The sequence below is a fragment of the Anguilla rostrata genome, chromosome 16 (assembly GCF_018555375.3).
Source record: "Anguilla rostrata isolate EN2019 chromosome 16, ASM1855537v3, whole genome shotgun sequence".
NCBI lineage: Eukaryota > Metazoa > Chordata > Actinopteri > Anguilliformes > Anguillidae > Anguilla > Anguilla rostrata.
Window position 1 is genome coordinate 14,473,847 of NC_057948.1, and position 21,770 is coordinate 14,495,616.

Here is a 21,770-nt window from a genome sequence, read left to right on the forward strand (position 1 = left end):
GTCTTATCCCATCAGCCCTTCATAGCCAGTTAAATCATCTTTTTTTTTTTTTTGCAGAAAAGCCCAGGATTATCTGGAATTGTCTAGGAAGCATTTTAATAAAATTACCCAATTTCCCACCTGTCTTAAGCCTGTCTGGTTCTAAATGGATCCCAGATGCTTATGGCTGTTGGCAGCATCTGCTCCAGTTTTACCAGACTTTACTTTTTATGAGACTAGAAGTTGGCAGTTGACTTCAAAGAATGTCACATGCATCGATGACTGGAAGTACTCATTTACCATATTTATTTATTATTTTAAATTGCCATCATCTGGAGACGCAACAGTTAGCAGTTTTGCTGGAGGAGTGGTCACCGTGGTCTGAAGTGATAGAAACAGACAGCAAAGGTCTTATGACACTGGCAGCAGGGATTGTTTCAAAGCCTTATGTTTTTAACATGCCAGTTTTTAACACACCTCCTGACGCCCTGCCTGCTTCGTGTGTGCCTCTCGAGCGCCCTGGGTCGTGGTCTGTTTATAGAACAGGAAGACCCCATCAGACGCTGCTCGCTACGTCCGCCCCGGTCTCTGCCCTCTCAGTTAATGTCTCCAGCGTGTGGGAAAGGCTGGAATGTCTCTGTGCTGGCCTGAATTATGTGAAGATGTTTGAATGAGTGCATGAGTGCCATTTTGATTAATACCACCCCTGTTTGAAAATCAGACCCATATTTATCTACATGGCCTAGCTAATTGTTAGCTGTGTTGTGTAACTGGGTCTCTTTATTGCATAATGTAAATCTGAGAGCGTTGCAGTTGTTGAAGCTCATTAATTGTACCGAGCCTGTCAGTGGTGTAATTGGTACTCACAATGCTTTAGGAAACTAAAGTGCAAATGACAAGTATTTTGCTAGATGAGTTGGCCATTTCTGCTTTCTAAACACATCACTGAGTGTTTAGATGATACATTTTACCTTTACTTTAAAATAACATGCTGAGCAATCTTCTGAGTTTCTGACATTTAAAAACACTTATTTGGCAGATAGGTGGCCAGCTTATCCATGGGATGCTTTAAAGTTGTGCCTACAACATCCTGCCTGGGACTGGAGGGGGCAGTGGTGCCGCATGTGTATTTGAGGGGGGGGGGAGGAAAGTAAGAACATAGTCATCATGTAAGACTCTGTGACCTTTTGGTGCTGTTTTCTGAATCACTAAGATATTCTAAACATTGAAACCGTGCAGGAGGTTGCAGGTTCAGTCGTTGAGAGAAACACTTCTGCTGTGTTATGTGCATGTGACCTCTGTTGCTTTGGTAGGTATATCATGCTGTGTGAATAGGTAATATGATAAAGGCTGTGGTAAAATGATAGAAGACATTTTGAATGAGGGTGGCTGCTTATGAGGGTGAGTGAGCAGCATATGTAGTTGACAGGCAGAAGGCAAGCAGGTGTTTTTATCTTCCCTGGAGAGGGTAGAGCGAATCAGCCCATTTTAGCCCATCTCAGCCCTTCTGGTCCCCTGTGCCTCCCTGGTTTATGGGTCTCTCCATCTGACCCAGGCCCTACCAGCCAGCTATGTACCTTTCACTGATATCCCTTTGGAGTTTAGTGAACATCATATTCTGCCAGGTTTTCATCACACACAACTCTCATGCCTCTCTATATGCAGCACTCTCAGCAAGTATAATCTTCATTCTTAAATCAGAAGTTCTGTCAGGGTTTAAAGTGGTCAGCGAGGTGGTGCGTCATGTGTTGGGCATGGGTATGTTAGGGAGGTGGTTTCACACCTGGGTTCAGGACAAAGCTCCTCTTTAAAAGCCCTGCTTGCTCTGGGGCCTTGTCTTTCATGAGTTCCTCATTCATTATCTCGTCAAAGGAGGAGAACGAGTGCCGTCTAGACGGCTCTGAGTGAGACAACAGGAAAGCTGTGACTCACTGTTTTTGAGACAAAACTCATTGTCTTTCTCACTGAACACCTCCTGCTGTTCCTGTCGGCTCCACACACCTTCCTCTCACTCAAACCTTTTACATAAATGCCTGAGTCAATTATTACAGTGCGCAGGGAACACTTACGCTTATCTGTAAATGTATTGTCATCTCTCTCTTCAAAAAGGCACACAGGTTTAATTTATACAGTTCTACCAGAACTGGATATTGCCATGCGGGTATAATCTGGTGATCAGTCCCGCTGTTTGTTGTTATATGACTGACTGCAAGTTAACCCTTGAAATCCTACAATATCCTACGATAGGAATTTACACTGGGCATTTTTTAAATTAAAATTCTAAAATGAGGATCACTGCAAAATGCACATGTCAAAGTTCAAGTACCAGTAGTGTCTGCTAATTCTCACCGTGCCGGGCCTGACTGTAGATGGGAGCCCTGTGGGGCACTGCACAGTTGCCGTAGCATTACACAGTAGCGTCTCCTCTGGCCAATCAGACGTCTCTCGTCTGTCTGTGCCAGCTGCATGTGTGCTGTACTGGCTGCACAGCTCAGCTGGAGGAGAAGTGTGTTACTCTGCATCCTCCCAAACAAATGGAAGACATTTGGGCTCTTGAGCCATTGGGAGTGCTGAATAGACTTAGTGGCTCACAGGCTGCTAGCTGCTAGTGCCATCTGACCTGACATTCAAACATCAGAACAGCTGAGGTTGAGGTGTGGGAGGAGAGAGGCATTATCTCAGCTCAGCTTTTACAAATTCAGGAATATTTTTCACAATAACCAACTAAGTGTGTTATCTATCCTATGGTGTTGGGATGTTTTGTATGTTGTGAATGTGCGTGTGTGTACAGTTGTACAGTAAGTAAAGTCTAATGATGTTCTGGTAAAAACAACAGGTCCTTTTGCCGGGTGGGGGGTGGGATGGGATTGTGGTTCCTGTAGAGAAGCAGGGGGACCGAGCTCCACATAGTGCCTCAGGTTTTCAGAGAGAGGCCAGCTGTTGTCACACACCACAGAGAATAGCCCCAGTGCCTCTCTCTACATATCTCAGGCTTTTGAACAAATATTATTTATTTGCATTTGCAGTGGAATTTTTTCCTTGCATTTGAATGTTTCCTTCCTTCCTGAATTTGGGATTTCATAAAGAACACCCCCCCCCCTTATTTTCACTCTGTCGCACTGCTGCAAAACGTCCGCTGCACTACAGTTACTGCAGTAGTGGAGCACACTTCGTATGCAGCCAGTGTTACGGCTCGCAGCAGGTACCTGATTGAGAGGTCACTGGTGTCCACCGGAGCACTCCCACTGACACTATGCCTGATTAAATCCTGTCCCATGAGGCAATACCCCACAAGACTCCTCCCTCGGTCACACCAATACAATCCAAATGCAGCCACATGGTGGTCACGGCACCAACAAGCAAGTGCCTCAGGTTTCATTGGTATCCTAAGAGCAGCTGTGACCATTGGACCACACTTTGTGCAAGGAATTCTGGGAGATGTGCTTGACAGAATCAGTTATGGCCATGTGGGAATTATTTGTGCTCCTGCTGAAATGGACACATTTCCAGTTGCTTATAATTTTAATTCTGCGCAGTCCCATTTGAATTTCATTATGCATGCACTGAGGATTTTATTTGGCAAAAGCAAATAGGTTCTAAATGTGAAATTAACTGTGTTTGTTATTGCCTGGCACTAAGTCCACCACTGTAAGAAAATCTCCCCCCCTCCCCCCACAGTACACATTGGCTTATTAAAAGCATCATATTTTACTGGGGATACTCGAAAAATAAACTAATGCACTTGCAATAAAAAATCTGTTATTGTAATGACAAAAATGAATTGAACACTGATTACTGATATCACACAGGGGCTGCAGTAGCTGGTGGTTAGAAATGTTTTAGGAATTGGGCTTGTTATCAGGGGGCTGAAGGTTTAATTTTTAGACTAGAACACAACCGTCCTTGTATGAATCACATTTAATCTGAATTAATCTCAATTGGTCCATAATAAACAACAAACTAATATTCAGATAGAAAGAAAAATCCATGACATGGTAATCACCCTAAATAACATTGGCTGTTAAGAAGTAAATATAATACACTGATGTTTTCAAATGCTCACTCTTTGGTTTATTTTTATGCATTATATTGTTCACAGAGCTTTGTCAGAAGACTTGACAATGGTAATGCTCTTAATTGAAAGCTCTGTCACGTGGCAGTTCTGTACCATTATTGGAAAAACAACTACAGTTACAACTGCAGAAGTGGGCTGAGGAACAGAGGGCAGAGGAATACAAACGTGTAATGGCACAATGGTGGTGTCACTGGGTGTGTTCATCATTGGCTTGTGCCATGCTGTTTGATTGATTGATTGATTGATTGATTGATTGATTGAGGAGGAGTGAACAGTAAGGAGAGGAGTGCAGAGGGCAGGGGTTGCTATGGTTCCAAGTGGCTCTGTCTGGTGGAAGCCCACCTGAAATACAGAATGCTGAAGTATGCTAACAATTAACTTAGTTTCAGTTTATGAAATATACTATTTTATAATTTAGCACACTTAAAGTAGTAGTATCAAAGTTAGAAGTGTACAGTCTCTTTCCATCTGGGATATGTGTGTCCAGATGTGCCCTTTCAGCAGATGTAGAGGGCTGACATGCTGGTACTCATTTCTTTCAGCCCTGCAGGCTTTTTCTAAAGGTGTAAATAACGCCTGACCATACTCCCACCCGCCCACCAAAAAACGCTAGTGCACGCACACATACATGCACTCATATGAACTGCTGACAATGTTTTTGTATTTACTTCTGTCACATGTATGGTTTTGCATGTATTCAGTTATGATTATTGGTATTTTAACTGACCTGTTAACCTTTTTTTCCACTGATTTACTGTCCTGGTGAAGAACTAGATGCCTCCTCTGCTGTCACTGCATCGGTTATTGTAAATGTGAATGTTAATAGGGCACATTCTCTTGCGTTTAGGTCTTTGTTCCAACAAGTCAAGCTGACTTCTTGCTTTATGCAGAGGAAAGAAAAGCAAGCTTACAGATCTGCTTTGCTGAACTTTTGATTGACACAGATGAAACTGTGCACTCACACCAGGCAGGTTACACATACATTATTTATAAAATAGTGTTGTCTGGAGAAGAGGCTCATGGGAAATAATTGAATTTGTCTCTGGATGTATGAATGGCATTCTGAACCTCACTCTTATTCAAACACACTTGCAGAGAGTCAGAAAGTATTTAAAACACTCTTTGATTTACAGTGGCAAAGGGTAGATGATGTAGGTTTTAAAAAATCAACTTGGCTCTCCTAGCTCTCTTTACCCCCAAAACTTTCACTGTTTCAAAGTCTCAGGCTCTTCAGTGTGTGTCATGATTATAGGCCTTCATCTGTTGCCAGGAAGTTGCAGGTTTGAATCCTAGGTGGGACACTGCTGTTGTACACTTGAGAAAAGTGCCCTAAATCAATTTAATAAATTATTAAACTGTATCAATGGTTACATAAAACATAAAATGTAGCTCAGGTCTCTTAGCCATTCCAGATAGAGTGCCCTTACCAAACAAACAAAATGGGTAATATCAGATTTGCAGGCCTGTTAGAAGCAAAAGAGTAAATACTGAGCTAATCCTTAGTGCTGATAGGCTTTCATTTAGGAGATTCCTGCTGATATGCTCAAGGTACACTGCATCATGCAGAGTCAGGGAACTCACCTACAGTCAGAAACATCTGCCAGTCTCAGAGGACCCAGCCCTGGCACACGACCACACACAGCAGTGTCGCTAGCCAGCAGGCCTGCTTCTTCGTGTGTTTGCAGTTGTAGGCTTGTTTCATCACAACTTTCCATCAGTTCAACTGCAGCCATGTGTGTGTGCTCCTCTGGAACATATGCTGCTTCCTGCTGCCACTTTCTCTCTCAGTCACCAGGCTGAGCTGCACGGTCATTACATTTAATGACTGTGCCGGAACAATTCATTCACAGCCAATGCAGGCATACTGCAGGCACCCAACTGACCAGAGGCTGGAGCGCAATTGGAGGAGAGCATGTGTTGGAACTGTCCCCCTCCGGGCAATCATTGCACTTTGTTCCCTAATTTTTGCACCTGCGATAGCATTGCAAATCACCCTGAATAAGAGGGTCTGCTGGATGCCAGTAAAGTGAAAGGTAAAGGACAATCCTGTGAACTGAAATAAACCTCCCCATGTGACATTAGCTAATTCTAAAAAAAAAAATAAAAAAATGTAGCCACCCTGGTGCCCTACTTTACTGCTAAGTTTGGAGCTACAAATCAGGCTATTTTACGCCTGTTTGCAGCTACAAACACTCCCTGCTTCTAACACGAACAGCTGTAAAGAATAGGTATGAATGCGGTTAAAGTTCAGATTCTCACTCTATAACAAGTATTGACTTGGATGGTTTTACTTTCATCTATAATAACCTTTATAAGACTATGTGACTGCAAACTAAAACAACATATTTTACACTAAAAGCTTCTTTGGAGTGGAAGACAGCCATTTTCTGTTTTTCTGTAGCCAGTCATAAGCAGGCTTCTGGTCCCCACTCTGTGAAGTTGTACTCACTCTGAGAGCAGCAGTAACTATTGGCCAGAGCCATGATAATGGTAAATGTAGGCCATAACGATCTGTCGTTCCCGAGCTGTCACTCCAGAGGTGGTTTTATTGTTCAGCACACCTGTCAAGCGGCTAATTTCCAGGACTCCATATCCATCAGGAGAGATGTAACATAGAGATGACCGGGAAGGATAAAGAGGTTTATATAATGCTAATAATGCTTTTAAAATGGTTTGAACTGTAAAGAACAGTTGTGATCGATCCTGCTTCACTTGTTTGTTTTTCTTATAATTGATTCAAAGCATCAGCAGTAGCACTGTCGCCTCACAGCAAGAGGTTTGTGGGTTTGAATCTCGGCCTTTCTGTGTGTAGTTTGCCCTAATGGGCCTTACACTCATGCTTGAATTTGTTCTTTCCATAATATAGATAAGAATAATCTGAGGTGTTTGGAAACCACACTGCCTTTGTGTTTAAAGTAGTTTGCTTGCTGTTTTTGAACTCTGGACCGCAAGTCCATACTCCCCTTTTTTGATGGATTGTTGGACTCGACTTCTTGATGAGAACAGAATGTTATTGCCACATCTCTGATGTGACTGGCTTTTGCATGACATTGTTTCTTTCATGTGTCTCCTGAATCGCCAGAATCTTCACTCTGGAAAGATGCCACCCATAGTAAATATAACTGGTGGAGTAGACTGATGTGACAAGCTCCTCCTCCGTCAACTACACACCGACGGCTCAGAACTCCATCGCAGACTGGCAGCAAATGCCCTGTCTGGGTCTAAAAGAGCCTTCATATGGCTGACAAATGTTTCATTTGAAAAAGGAGAGAGGAGACAACTCTCTGTCTCTCTCTATGTAAATCTATGTAGACTATCTAGGAATCTCAATGTGAATCCAATTATCTCCTGGTCAGAGTTGAAGGTTGGAAATGATAATGGAGCTTGTTGGTGTATAATTACTCCTAAGAGCTGAAAGGGATCTGTATGATGGGCCTCATCCGATCTACCCCACATGCTGCAGCTTCTCTGATTCTCTCCAGCAAATTTGATTGCAGTGCCATTGCTTAGATTTCATTTAGGATTTATGTTCTCCATGGATACACTTCCTCCAAATCTGAGAACTGTCTGTTTAATGCGCTGCTTTGAGAAGTAACTAATAATAACTGGAATTTTTGGAGCCAAGATGGATATCTGCACTGGGATTATTAGGCCCAAGATGGATGTCTGCAAAAGTTAAACCAAAGAATCCCTGCTCTCAATTCCCCTGACTTTGGCTGATTCCCCTGACTTTGGCTGATAGGTCTGAAAAGTTCAGGTAAAAACATTTTCTATTTGACTCACCTCGATGCTGTTTCCCACATATGAAAATTTCTTTCACTGTCGTGTATAGACTCTGACCTTTTACAGTAGCTTTATTATCCGTTTTATCTCTCTGAACACCCTCAGTTTAACTCTGTCTCCATTTCTGCTCCCTTTTGTGAAATACAACTACGAAGAATGTTTCCTTGGAGCCACCATTGTATAATATTTTTTCATTTTCAGAAAAGTGCACATTGAGACCACTGAGTCACTATGCATTTTAAAGCATAGTTTTTATTAATAGATTTAAATTTGTTTCCTTTAGAGCAGAAACAAAGTTTTAGAGCAAAAAAGCCTGATTTAAATAATTAGCAGTATAAGGACTTAAGAACATTTTACCTTCTATTCAATAAGTGGCTGCTCTTTAAAGAACGGATGTTTCTCCAGTGTCATTTGCTAGAAGAGCATCCAATAAGACAGTGGTGTCAAATTCGTTGCCATGGAGGGCCGTGTGTATGCAGGTTTTCATTCCAACCAATTAATGCTGCCTTAATTGAGTCCAATTACTCATTCAGCCATATGCGTTTAACTGCATTGAAGCACAGAATATAAGAAAATTTTTATTTAGACAATGCGGGTCACCATAGACGTCGGGTCACCATTGTGCACAAACCTGCATCCCTAATTCAGCAAATAATTTAACTAATTATATAATCAAGATCTGAGGCTGGAATGAAAACCTGCATACACACGGCCCTCCATGGCAACGAGTTTGACACCACTGCAATAAGAGGTAGAGCTGGTTAGCAGGTGAAAAAACTCCACTGTCAAAGGGAAGTGAAAGACAGAAGCTAGGAGCACGGTAGTTTGTGCCTGAGGACAATACTGTCTGTGTCTGTGTCTGTGTCTGTGTCTGTGTCTGTGTCTGTGTCTGTGTCTGTGTCTGTGTCTGTGTCTGTGTCTGTGTCTGTGTCTGTGTCTGTGTCTCTGAGGGCAGAGGAAAGTGGCTCCTGCAAATACAGCAAACATGATTGGCTACCCCATTTTAAATATTCTTTATTGATTTTTCTTCCTGGTCTGTGCTTAGAAACACATCGATAGCTTATATGAGCCAGTCCCCCGTGTTTGCTTACACACAGACACAGTGGGGAAAGGTACTAGAACAGAGTTGGCACACAACCCCAGAGCTCCTGTCATGTGCCACAAAAACTAGAAGGTCATAATACTCTCGCCCCCCCGCCAGCTTTCTGAGACTGGCCCACATATCATTTCTTAAGCTGGTACGTTTCTTCTGTATGTCTGTGTAAGCCATACAAGAGGAGCTTGTAATACAATTAAGTAGCAAGGTATCTTTTTACTTAATCATCCATTTTCCATTACATTATATTACAGACATTTGGAAGACACTCTTGTTCAGAATGACTTGCACACCATTCTACATAGCATTTACATTGCATCCATTTATACAGCTGGATATATACTGAAGCAATTCAGATTAAGTACCTTTCTCAATGGTACAACGCCAGTGTCCTATTGGAGACGCATACGTTTGACCTTCAAAAGCATTCAGAGCCTTGAGAAGTTTTCACATGTTGCTTGATTCTAAATTATTTTAACCATTTAATGCTCTATAACCAAAGCATGTTAAAGGTAAAATTAACAATACATCAGCAAATACACCTGCAGACCCCTTACTGTAATATTTGTTGGAAATAGCTTTCTCCACAGTAATAGCTGTAATTATTTTTGGGTAAGTTAGGTTGTACCAGAAATTTTTGATGGGGTTGAAGTCAGAACGTTTATGTGGCCACCCAAGCACATTCACCTTTCTGTTTTTGAACCGCTCCTGTGTGGACCGGTGCTTAGGATCCTTGTCCTGCTGAAAAGATCATTTTCACCCTGGTTTCAGATTTTCTTCCAGTAATTGCCTGTACTGTCTGGCATCCATTTGTCCTTCGGTTATGACAAGTTTCCCAGTCCCTGCTAGCATCTTCATAGCATGATGCTGCCACCATCGTGTTTTACTGTAGGGATGGAGTAAATTGGGATATGTGGAGTGTCAGACTATGTGCCAGACATAACACTTTGGAGTTTTACCAAAAAGCTCTATTTTAGTCTCATCTGACCACAAACCCCTTTCCCACATTTCAGCTGGATCACTGTTTGAGATGGGGTTTTCAGTAATGGCTTGCTGCTTGTCATTCTGGCCATAAATGATAGGCTTGTGTGGAGCTCTTGATTATGCCTGATGCCCATTTTCTCCAGTCTCAGTCATTGAACTCTGTACTTCTTTTAGATTCATTTAATTGTTGACTTCACAGTAACTTTCTTCACCAGTTTCTTTCTTGTTCTGTCACAGAGTTTAGAGGGATGGCCTTTTGGATGCAGGGTCTGGGTGGTACAATGCAGCTTAAACTTTATTATTGAAACAAGAGTGCTCACTGGGATATCAAAACATTTTTTTCCCCTCCATTTCCATTATCTGTGCCTTTTTAGAACTTTAACCTTGATTTGCTGAGAACTCCTTAGTCTTAATTTTTGTTGTTCCTTTAAATTCACTAGCTGTCCAGCCAAACTGCTTTTATTTTTAGTTCATGTAGATCACTTTTATGACATGCTAACAGTTGCTAATCAAGTCATTATATGACTTAAGGTGATTTTTTTTGCACCTGCATTAAATTATAGTTGTCAGAGCACAGGGATTGCATACTTATACAATCAACATATCTATTTTTATTTTATTTTAATCATTTATATATATTTTCTTGTTTTAGTTTGCTAATATGTGGATTCTGTTGTATGTGTATTATTATTATTACAAATATTATTCCCTAAATGAAAGGGTCATTTATGAAAGCTTGAAAGCAACAAAATTGAGAAACTGAGCAAAGATGTGAATACTTTTGCAAAATAATGCATGCCCTGTTTGGACCCTTCAGGTGAAGAGTGGTGTCCAGGCATGGTGAACTTGGTTTTGTTCGTTCTTCTCAGAGCTTCCCCTAGTGTGTGCTGTGGAGACTGTCATGTATGTTCTACTCCATGTTCTGATTTCAGGATAATGTAAGAAATTCTGTTTTGGTTTTGTTGAAATTATTTGATTAATATTTAAGCATACCTGTCCATTTATACCAAACATGTACTTCAGACTAAGTCAGTGTCTTTACAGTATGATCCAGCATAATGGATATTTTATATGAGCCAATCTCTCTACATAATCCCAATCTATTAGACACCTCACTGCCATACTATCTTTCTGTCTTTGAAATTGTTGAAAAGCACCATTTATTGGCAAGTTTTCTGTGATTCTACAGCATAAATTCAGCTTAGAGAGCGACAGTTGGGATCTATTTTGAGAGTCATCCGTTTTCACTTTGTTTTAAGCAGATTAAAGGAGAGATACTGTAGGTGGCAGCAGGAGCTAGTTGTGTCTGGCTGTCTTACAGACAACAGTACTGCCAGAATCAGAGGAACCCTTAGAGCAGTGCTGTTGCTGCAGGGTGTGCTTGTGACACTGACCAACCATGCACACTGCATACCAACCAAACATGATTTACTGTACACCAACTAAACCTGCTATATTGCACACCAACCAGCTCTACACACTATACACCAACCAAACCTGCTGCACTGTACACCAACAAAAACAGCTATACTGCACATAAACCAACCCTGTACTCTGCACATTAACCAAACCTGCTGCTCTGTTCACCAACCAACCCTGCAGACTGCACATCAACCAAACCCGCTGAACTCTACATCAAGCAACACTGCACACCAACCAACCATGTGCATTGTACACCAACCAAACCTGCTATACTATGCACTAATCAACTCTGTAGCCTACAACATACACCAACCAAACCAGCTGCACCACAGACCAAGCAAACCTGTTGCACTGTACATCATCCAACCCTGCTCACTGCACACCAACCAAACTTGCTGCACTTTGCACCAACCAAATTTGCTGCACTGCACATCCCATCCCTCCTGTGCCAAATTAATTGCTGTATAAAATGTATATTCTGAATGGATTTATTTTGATAGATGGAGGTAGTGGTGTCAGCAGGCAGGGAAGACAAATGACTTTAGAGATGCTGGATTACGAATTTCAGGAAGAATAGGAGTGTCAGTGCCTCAAAGTGTGCCTGGTAATGTACCTGGCCACTGATCTCATTAGGCCAGTGGGTGTATCCATCCTGTGCTGAGAATGATCAGGTGCATGATCAGCCCGCTAGGTGGTACATGTATGAGGACTGAGGACCTGGCCCGACTGAGCCTGCACACTGATTGAGGATTACTTGGATGGAAAGTGCAATGTATGTATGTGTAGTGTTCATAAATATATGCATAAATATATATTTGTCACTATCGATGGCTGAAAAAATAATGCCTTTGGGATTGTTATTCTTTTCAGTTATACTACTTGTTTACCTAACCCAGAAGAGGGTCAGGATTTGCCAAAAAAAAAAAAAAACGTGGATAAACATGTTGTAGCTTTGTAGTAAAGCAACTGATTTCCACTAGATTTTTATTGCCTATTTAATCACATAATGTCTGGGCTAAGGCCACAGTGAATATATCCTGTGTTCCACTTGGGAATATGAGATTGCATAGACTGCGTGTATATTGATTCAACGTAGACAAGCCCCGCACCAGATTTTTTGATAACACCCTTTATTGCTTACACCCACTTTATTCAGAGAGTGTCTGGCCACCTTGAGGGTGTCACAGATGCGGAGTGCCCCGTGCTCCCTCCAGAGGGGGCTCTGGGTGTGGATGTGGTTTCCTTTGTCTCATTACAGAGGGCCACTGGACCCAGAGCCTACACAACCCTCATTTCAAAGTCACAGTCCAATGTGTAAACACTAAACAGGGTCTTTCCCCACAACGGGGCCTGGATTCCCCATGTAGAGTTGAGCGTGATTCTTCCGCCTCCCCGTGAAGAGACCATTGTTTCTGATTATTTTATCTCCTGTTCATTGCCGCCTCGGCCGGGTTTAAAGCAGAGCAGGACTTAAAGATTGTAGTAAGTGCCTTTTCCAGAAACCCTACCAGGGCCAAAGCATTAGTTCTCTTGCAAATGTGGACCACGGCAACTGCTGGATTAATTCCAGTCAGATGCTGCTAATTTAGTGGTCTTTTTTAAAATTCATTTAGAAACAAAAGTGGGTTTCCCCCAAACTGAGTCATGAAAGTGGAAAGTCTGCTGGAGGCCCAGTCTGGACAAACAAGGCTGAAAGAAGTGCTGTCAATTAGGAGTGTGAAAGAAATGCTGTGAGGGTGTGTGTGTGTGTGCATGTAGTAAAAGACATTAGTGTATGTTTTGTCTTTGTGTGTACTATATGAGAGCCTCCATGTGTCTAAGTTTGCTCCAACTCCAGCTGTTCCTCATGCACCTGGCAAGAATCCAGTCAGGGCCTGTGGATTCAGTGTCACATGAGTTCATTGTGTCAATTAAATAAATAAAAAAAATCCTAATATACGCTCTGCCTGACTGCAGTAACTTATCACTGAGCAGCTAAAAATAGTACTAATACATTCAATTTTAGTTCCAAATATCAATGCAAGACAAAAGAAAAGCTCAAAGCTGTCACTAATTGCAAATAAACTCTAGAAAACAAACTTTGTTGTACAAATGGACAGAAGGTTTTACATTTAGTTAAGTTAGCAGTTATCCTAGGATATGTGTCCAGCAAAGGGGGGGGACTCGTGGATGTCCCCTAAATGCTACTTCAAGTGAGGACAGACAACTGTCTCTGTCCCAAGCTCCTGACCTCTGAGAGTGTGCATGAGCAAGAAAATAGGATAACAGTGGAGTTGTGCCTGAAATTTTTATGAGTGCATTTTAAACTAAATGCACTGGCTTTGTTCCCTTAAAAACATACAGGATACTGTCTCACCAGTTTAAATGAGAGTGACCAAATTTAACCGTTGCCTATCGTCAGTAAAAAAAAAAACAGAATACTGACGTTGTCCAAGCCAAGCAGCGTTGTCCAGGCATTTCCTTGTGAATGTGAATAGCGCTTTTGTTTGTGATTCTATTTCAATGTTGTGACTTATTATTTATCAGAAAAAGACCTTACAGTGTAGGTTTCTGGAACTTATACTAGAATGTTACCAAGAAAAGCAAGACCATACAGGAGTGACTCAACTGGCAAAAAAACTGCTATTATAAATCTAGTACAGTTTAGTGAGCACAATTAGCACTCTGGGAACATTTAAGGAGGTGGACCATGTTCCCTTTATGTAGCCTACTCCACCAGTTTATATGGGTTTGTACCTAGTTTCCCATTTTGTCTGTTCAGTAATTTACACAAAATGTTCAGATAAATATTGCACCTCCTACAATGGCATAACAATTTTCAATTTGAGTGATGGACTGGACTGCGGCATAGGCACTTATTGTTAATGTGCACTCTGTCCTGGTCTTAAAAGCAGACTTCAGTCCAACAGAATGGCTTACTCACAAGGAATATTAACTTAAATATACCCGCTTAGTTCAGTTAATGTTTCAATGTAAGATGAAACCAGGCAGTTGTGCATAAGCACAGTTATTGTGACCTAAGTACATAGAGCAATATAACATTATGGTCTGGTACAGATCTCATCCACAAAAAAGCATGATTGAGTAGAGATTGAGTTGTACTTTAATATATCAGAAATATAGAAATCAATAGCAATATGTAGTAATTTCACCAATTACAATGTTCCCCCACCTGGTGGCGCTGCATGTCCTCTAAAGCCCATATGCAAGTTTACATTGTGTGTAGCGCTTGAATATTATTGTGCAAATGACAGTTTATGATGATGTAATTTGAAAATGGTATACAGTTATTAATAACTGAATTATATATTTTGTTTTGTTTTATACTCTGTTGGTGAGAAGATTACCACGGCCTTCCCTTGAGATAAAGTAAAGGAGGAAATGATGCCTTCCCTCAGCATAATGCAGAATGAACCCCCGACAGGAAACCTGCCTCATAAACTCCAAAGCTTAAGTGGGCCTTGAAGTAGTGAGTGCTTCAAAAGAAAATTAATTTTTCAGTCCATAACTTAATCAGTGCTGAGAACAGTATTGGCAATTGGCATTTTGTGTGTGTGTGCGTGTGTGTGTGCGTGTGCGTGTGCGTGTGTGCGCTTGCTTGGAAAACCATTGTGGGAGGGGGTGGCAAGATGGAGGGATGAAATGCAAGCTGTTCGAAATGAATCTGATTGTATCCCCGACTGGGCTGCCCATGGGAAATTCACCTGCTAATTGGTACAATTTTTTAAAGAAAATAATTGTTTTGTCGTGGTGTTGATTTGCTGATCTAGCTCTAGCACAAACTGAAATTAAATGTGTATCCAGGGCTTGGACAAGTAAACAAGTAAAGGAGGGAAAACACTAAAAGGGGGAAAGCCTAAATTAACACTGTGGGGAAGTAGAATGCAAAGACTTTGCTCCAGCGAAGATGACAGTATATAATGTGTATTCTAACTGGCTGGGCCGCTGTCTGGGAGCCTACCCAGTCTGCCTGTGAATAGGATTGTAATGATGTATACATAATGCATGAGCTACAAGGACGTGGGCAGAAAGTATAAAATGGCTACAAATCCTTAGTTGAATAAAAGTCCACAAACCCATTTTTCATTTACTCGTAAGGATTTGATTCTCTATGTGAAATAACGTAAACCTGCTCACTGTTGCCGCTGTATTTTTAAAAAGAACACAGGCTGATATAATACATTCACAGACTGTGCCAACATTTCATACAACCCCATGCTTCATATCAGCATGTGACTGCACAGTACAGAAAGGACAGTGAAGCAGTAGACCTCAAATCCTACATCTGCAACAATACTACTGTAGACGCTAGCTAACACTTCTGACTTTAGACTTCAGGAATGTCATTTCCAGCATAGGTTGTGTCCATCCTCAAGGCTATATCTATATTGTTGATGAAGTAAATTACCATATGATTTGTTAGTCTTTATGTCCCATTCACTTTACTTGAGTGATGGAATGCCTTGCCTGTGTGGTCAGAGGAATGAATGAGACTGAAGAGTGTGTTTCCAGATGTTTTCAAATGCAGACTGTGTTCAAACGGTAGTGTGATTATGCTAAGTCAGACAGAATATTAACAAAAGAAGTCCCTTCTCACATTCTTAGGGTTAAAGAAGTTTGTATTACCATAACTATTGTCGTGCAGAGGAGAGGTGACAAAGCAAGTGCTTTCCGTTCAGATGGCTCTGAACTGGCCTGAAATTCCCTTTGTGTTTAAAAAGTGGTTTCCCTTCCCCTGCAGTCTCTCTCTCTCTCTCTCTCAGAATGAGTAAAAACACTATTTGATTTGTTCTTGATTTGATAAATATGAAAGTAATATGATGTGAGTGGGCACATTTGTCTGAGCATTTGTTATAGACATCAATTAAACAGTCAATTTCTCTCAGAATTAAGTTCCCTCCTCCCCACCAATCTGTGTTTATGCATATCTGTTACTCTGTTTGTTCAATTTAAATCTTTTTTTGTTTCCTAAACTTCAGAGCTATTGCCACACATTTGACCAAGTGCAGTACTGCAAAGGTATCCAGAGGAAATGTTCTGTAATGTCTGTAGCCAATACTTACTGTACGTTATCCTAATTGTCGTAATGAGACTATGCAGTTATGTGGTCATAAAGTTGTGCTTGTCATATTGGTGGTTACAAAATGGCAAAACATTTTGTAAGAATGAGTGGTCATGTATACATCTTCATTTGTGAGTGTGTGTGCGTGCATGTGTATTTCGTATGGCATAGGGGTGTCTGACCTGTGTGGTGAAGAACAAAAGCAAGTCTTAATGTATACCCACTCCATTGACAACAAACTAAGCACTCGTATCCTGGCCTATTGTTTTGTGAAACAACAAAGACTAAGGTTTTGTCCAAGAGCTCCCGCTCTATTCCCTCCCTCAGCTCTACGTGTGGCCAATCAACTGGGCCTGTGCAAATACTCGCAACAACCGCACTGTGTACCTTTCAAGCTTAAGTGACGTCACCCACACATATCCCCCAGTAGAGTGCAGTCTGTTCACCGCCAGCCCAGACAGAGATACCAGCTGAGCCGAGTGGTTCGCCGGGAGGGGCTCCGGCGTTCCTGCGACCATAATACACTTTCCGTCCGTCCCGTAGCACCGGGCTGGCGGGCTCGGACAATTCTGTGTTGACTGTCTTGCACTGATACTAGATTGTTAGGGGAAGCACCGCTGGCTTCTCTCACTCGCCAAACCGTGTTGTCCTCCTGCTGCCTTCCCCTTTTGTTTGCTCCTCTCGATCCGCGGGACTGCTAGCTAGATACCGAAGATGCCCAGTTCGCTCTTCGCAGATATGGACAGAAATGTGGGCAGTCAGGTGGACGCCCTGGGGGACCAAACCGTCCTACAGATAGCACTGGACCAGCTGCTTGGCTTGGACAACGATGACAGCTCTGTTTATGACAACGAGCCGAGGAAGAAGAGTGTTAACATGACCGAATGTGTCCCGGTTCCCAGCTCGGAGCACGTAGCCGAAATCGTCGGCAGGCAAGGTGCGTAGCAAGCTGCTGTTGTTGTTATTTAGTTTATTCCAGGGCAGTGGATCAAGCAGAATTCTTTTCCAGCTATGTGGCACACCGCTGTGGTCCATGATTGTAGCATATAGTTTATTGGTTGGCTATACACAGAAATCACTTATTGTTTTATCTCTTTAACATTTACAAAGGAGACTGGATAAATATTTTCAGTAGCACCGAAATAATGACTACCAGCTAGAATTTGACAGGGTGGGTGTTAGCCAGCTAAAATAGCAACGCGGCTGCCCACCACGCTGTCATATGTTATCTTTTGTCCCACTTTCTTTGAGGTCGGCCACGGGGACGGTTTAGCGTAGTGGTTTCTCGGTTATTGTTATTATGAATGAAACTACTCAAGCGCCAAACTGTGGGACATGTCGATATTTACAATTTCACAATTCATCGTGCAGCATGCACCCTAGTCATTAAACAAAAGTTGTGATGTTTAAGATATCGAAGGCTACCTGCATTCTGCATGCATCCCTTTCTGTCACTGCTTCTTTTTATTTTTTTGAAAGCTGCGGTTGAATCGAAGTGTTGTTGTGTCAGGATAGAGAAGCATGTGGTACTAATTTATCCAGTCCAGATATGAGCGAATCGGCGTGCATGGATATCTGAGCACCAGAGCGCTTCTGTTTATACCATCATTTCTAGGGCGAGGTTTATTTTCCATGAGAGCACATAACGTCATGGTTTATTTATCTACATTTTTTTTAAACATAGGCTGTAAAATCAAAGCCTTGCGAGCAAAGACCAACACCTATATCAAGACTCCGGTGCGAGGGGAGGAGCCGGTGTTCGTGGTGACGGGCCGAAGAGAGGACGTAGCCATGGCAAGGAGAGAGATCATCTCGGCTGCAGAGCATTTCTCCATGATCCGAGCCTCCAGGAACAAGAACGCCAGCCTGAATGGCGGGGGTGGGGCATCCATCCCTGGGCCCCCCAACCTGCCTGGGCAGACCACCATCCAGGTACGCGTGCCCTACAGGGTAGTGGGACTGGTGGTGGGGCCCAAGGGGGCCACCATCAAGCGCATCCAGCAGCAGACGCACACCTACATTGTCACGCCCAGCCGCGACAAGGAGCCGGTGTTTGAGGTGACGGGCATGCCCGAGAATGTGGACCGCGCGCGGGAGGAGATTGAGGCCCATATCGCCGTGCGGACGGGAGGGTTCGTGGAGCTGACCGATGACAATGACTTCCATGCCAACGGCACGGATGTGGGCTTCGACCTGCACGGCCACCCCGCTCTGTGGAGCAAGGCTGCTGCCACCACCACGCCCACCGCCGGCCGTAAGCCCTTCGCCAACTACCGCAACGACAGCTCCAGCTCCCTGGGCAGCGCCTCCACCGACTCCTACTTTGGCAACAATGCCGGCTCCCGGTTGGCCGACTACAGCCCCCCCAGCCCCACCTTGAGCTACACGGCCTCCAGCAATGGCAACAACAACAATAACAACAACAACAACGCCAATATTAACGGCAACATTAATGGCCACGGTGACAAGTTTGTCTCCATTTCCCCAGTTTGCACTGATCTGACATTTAAATCTTCACCAGGATTCAACCATTCCCCTGCCACGCCCTCTGCTCCCAGTCTGCTGTGGTCACAGTATGACCACCCTGCACCTTCTGGCGGTGCCCCGCCCACTGTGTTTCCAGCTGCTGCTTCTGCAAACGCCAGCGGGGGCGTTGGGAACCAGCGGGCCCCATCCAGACTGTCCCCTCCCCTGCACCATCACCACGCCAATGGCCTGTCCCAGCACCCGCTGGCTCGCAGGGTGTGCAGTGACCCAGGAGGGGGCGCCCTCTCCTTTTCCACCTTCTCTAGCTGTGGGCTGTCCAATGGGATGGAGGAGACCTCCATGTCCGGGCCACACCTCCCTGAAATGCCATCCGACTCCTCCGCTTCATCGGATTCCTCAACATCCTCATCCTCCTCTTCCTCTTCCACGGGTACGAGCCGGAAGGGCAGCCGGGACTGCTCGCTGTGCTTTGAGAGTGAGGTGATTGCCGCACTGGTGCCCTGCGGGCACAACCTGTTCTGCATGGAGTGTGCCAACCGCATCTGTGAGCGGAACAATCCGGAATGTCCCGTCTGCCACACTGCTGTCACTCAGGCCATACGCATCTTCTCATAGGACATGCCCAACTGGGACACACCCCACAGCAGACTAGAACTGTTGTGCATTTTGAAGATCTAATGACACATGTATACATGAACATGTGTGTGGGTGTAGTCATAAGTATTTGTCTGTGTTGACATAGAGACATGTATATGTAGAAACAGGGAAGTTTTTGTGTAGAGAAAGTGGAGCGTGTGTGTGTAGACATAGAGACTTGTGTGTGTGTGTGTGTGTGTGAAGTCTGCATGCTTGTGTGCATGCATGTGTGCACACAAGGCTGCAGCATCCCAAAGGAGCAGTGGTCAGGGCTCTGCTGTTTGTTTGTAATGTACTGTAACCTGGGAACATTTACAACATCTAATGCATGCTTTAAATATTAGAGTATAATTGCAAGCTTTGCAGTAAATTAGCTGTTTGCGGAGTTATGAAATGGAGGAAGACACCTAATGGGGTTATTGTTTCATGGCGGTGAAGCCTGTGTGCGAAATGGGCCTTCAGGCTTGACTGCTGGAATGTACTGGAGGTGCAAGTAATGGTATAGGTATGTGGGACTATAATGAATCTGCAGTGAGTAAGAGTTACAGCATATATTGTGTATGTAAATGCCTGTATACATAGATCCAAAATTTCACAAGTTTAAAATGTAAATATGAATTACATTAATACAGATCAAAGTATTTTATTCTTTGACATGAAAGACTATATTTCGTATTGCAAAGATGTTTACAAGTATTGTAATTTTAAGTTCAGTGAACTTTTTTGTAGCTGGGTAAAACCTTTTATCTTTCATTTTCAGTATGGCCTTAAGGCAGAGAACACTGTATAATTTTAATATCATAAACTGTTGGGCTGAATTACAAACCACAACATGTATTTCAATTATCACTATTTTGTTGGGATGGGTTTTTAAGTTCAGCAAAAATGTCTTTTAAAATCCGTTCACCTGGCATATTTTTTATTCAGTAATATAAAGCATATTTTATTCTATATTATTACAAAACCTGAAAAGTATAAAACTTAGTAATTCCAATGAAAAGGAGCCTTTTATGCTTTCTAAAATTTGTATAAATTAGATTTCAGTGGGAATTACAGGATTCTGTTGCACCACTATAGTTTTAGGATTCCTATTTTAATACATTTGTTTACTACTTGCTTATGTATATGTAGGTGAAGTTAATTGAGTGTCAATGTACTTTATTGAACAAAGTTTTAAAATAAAAAATATATTTTATTTTATGAGAAAGGGCCTTTAATGTCATGGTCAAATACTAATATTATATTTGCTGAAACAAGATTTGAAAATGTATTAAGAGTTTTATTTTTCTGACATTTGAAGTTCTACATAAGGTAGAGGTGCTACTTCATGTTTTTTTTAGCATTTCTATATAAATACAATAAAACGGTACATAAAATGAGTGTGTGCTTTGATTCCTTCTCCGCTCTGTGTGCCAAGCTTGGCATGGACCTGAATGTTTCCTCAGTATTTTGGTCACATCTGTTTTCAATACGTGAGCTTCCCACTGATTGCCGTGTTTCCTTCTATGTTGGAAGCTGAAATTTTGATGGGGATGAGGTAAAGCCAGTTTCAACAAAGGCCAGGCCCTCATGCTTGTAAATACAATTGCAATGATGCTGTTTCAGCATCTTTAAAAGCAATATAACCCTGTACTTCATATGATAAATATGTTTATAAATATTGTAGTGTAAGTTGAGGTTTGAAGGTTAGGAGCATATCTGTAACTTGTTATTGTAAGGGGTGGGTGCTTCATTTTTACTCTACCTCAGGTGATCCCGTCATTGTTTATTGCACTTCGCTCCTGTAGGCTCCCCAGCCAGCCAGGGGCAGTCTGCTCAAACAGAGCTGGAAGGGCTGTGAAATGGGAGTGAATGAGGAGCCGGCGTGGTGTGCGTGTGAGTGCGTGCCTGTGTGCGCATGCCTGTTTTGCATCTGTGATTTATTCTTTTTTTTTTTTTTACCTGTAGCAGAAACGACCCTGTGTGGGAGTTTTTGCCTTGCACTACACTGGATGCAGCCCAGAAGTATATTTATCTTGGCTTACTTCACCATTAGCCACTCTGTTGCTTCAGTCTGTGGCGAGGGTATGCTGACTCATTGGTTGCTGGGAACTTGGCAGATAATTGTTGTGTATCAGTTGGGTATAATGTTAAACTTACTCATTAAATTAACTTCATGAAAATTATAAATGACAATGTTTTTCAGCATGGGTGCATCCGTACATCTGATTCTCGCTGGATTACTATCACACTAACATCATGTGCTT

At 42.5% G+C, this 21,770-nt stretch overlaps 1 protein-coding gene across 1 annotated transcript; it reads left to right on the plus strand.

Moving 5' to 3' along the window:
• Positions 1-16,656: 16,656 nt before the first annotated feature.
• LOC135242005 (RNA-binding protein MEX3B-like) lies at positions 16,657-19,862 on the plus strand. Its single transcript, XM_064312864.1, has 2 exons — positions 16,657-17,338; positions 18,086-19,862. Exons 1-2 carry the CDS (start codon positions 17,116-17,118, stop codon positions 19,501-19,503), a joined length of 1,641 nt encoding a protein of 546 aa, XP_064168934.1. The 5' UTR covers positions 16,657-17,115; the 3' UTR covers positions 19,504-19,862.
• Positions 19,863-21,770: the final 1,908 nt, after the last annotated feature.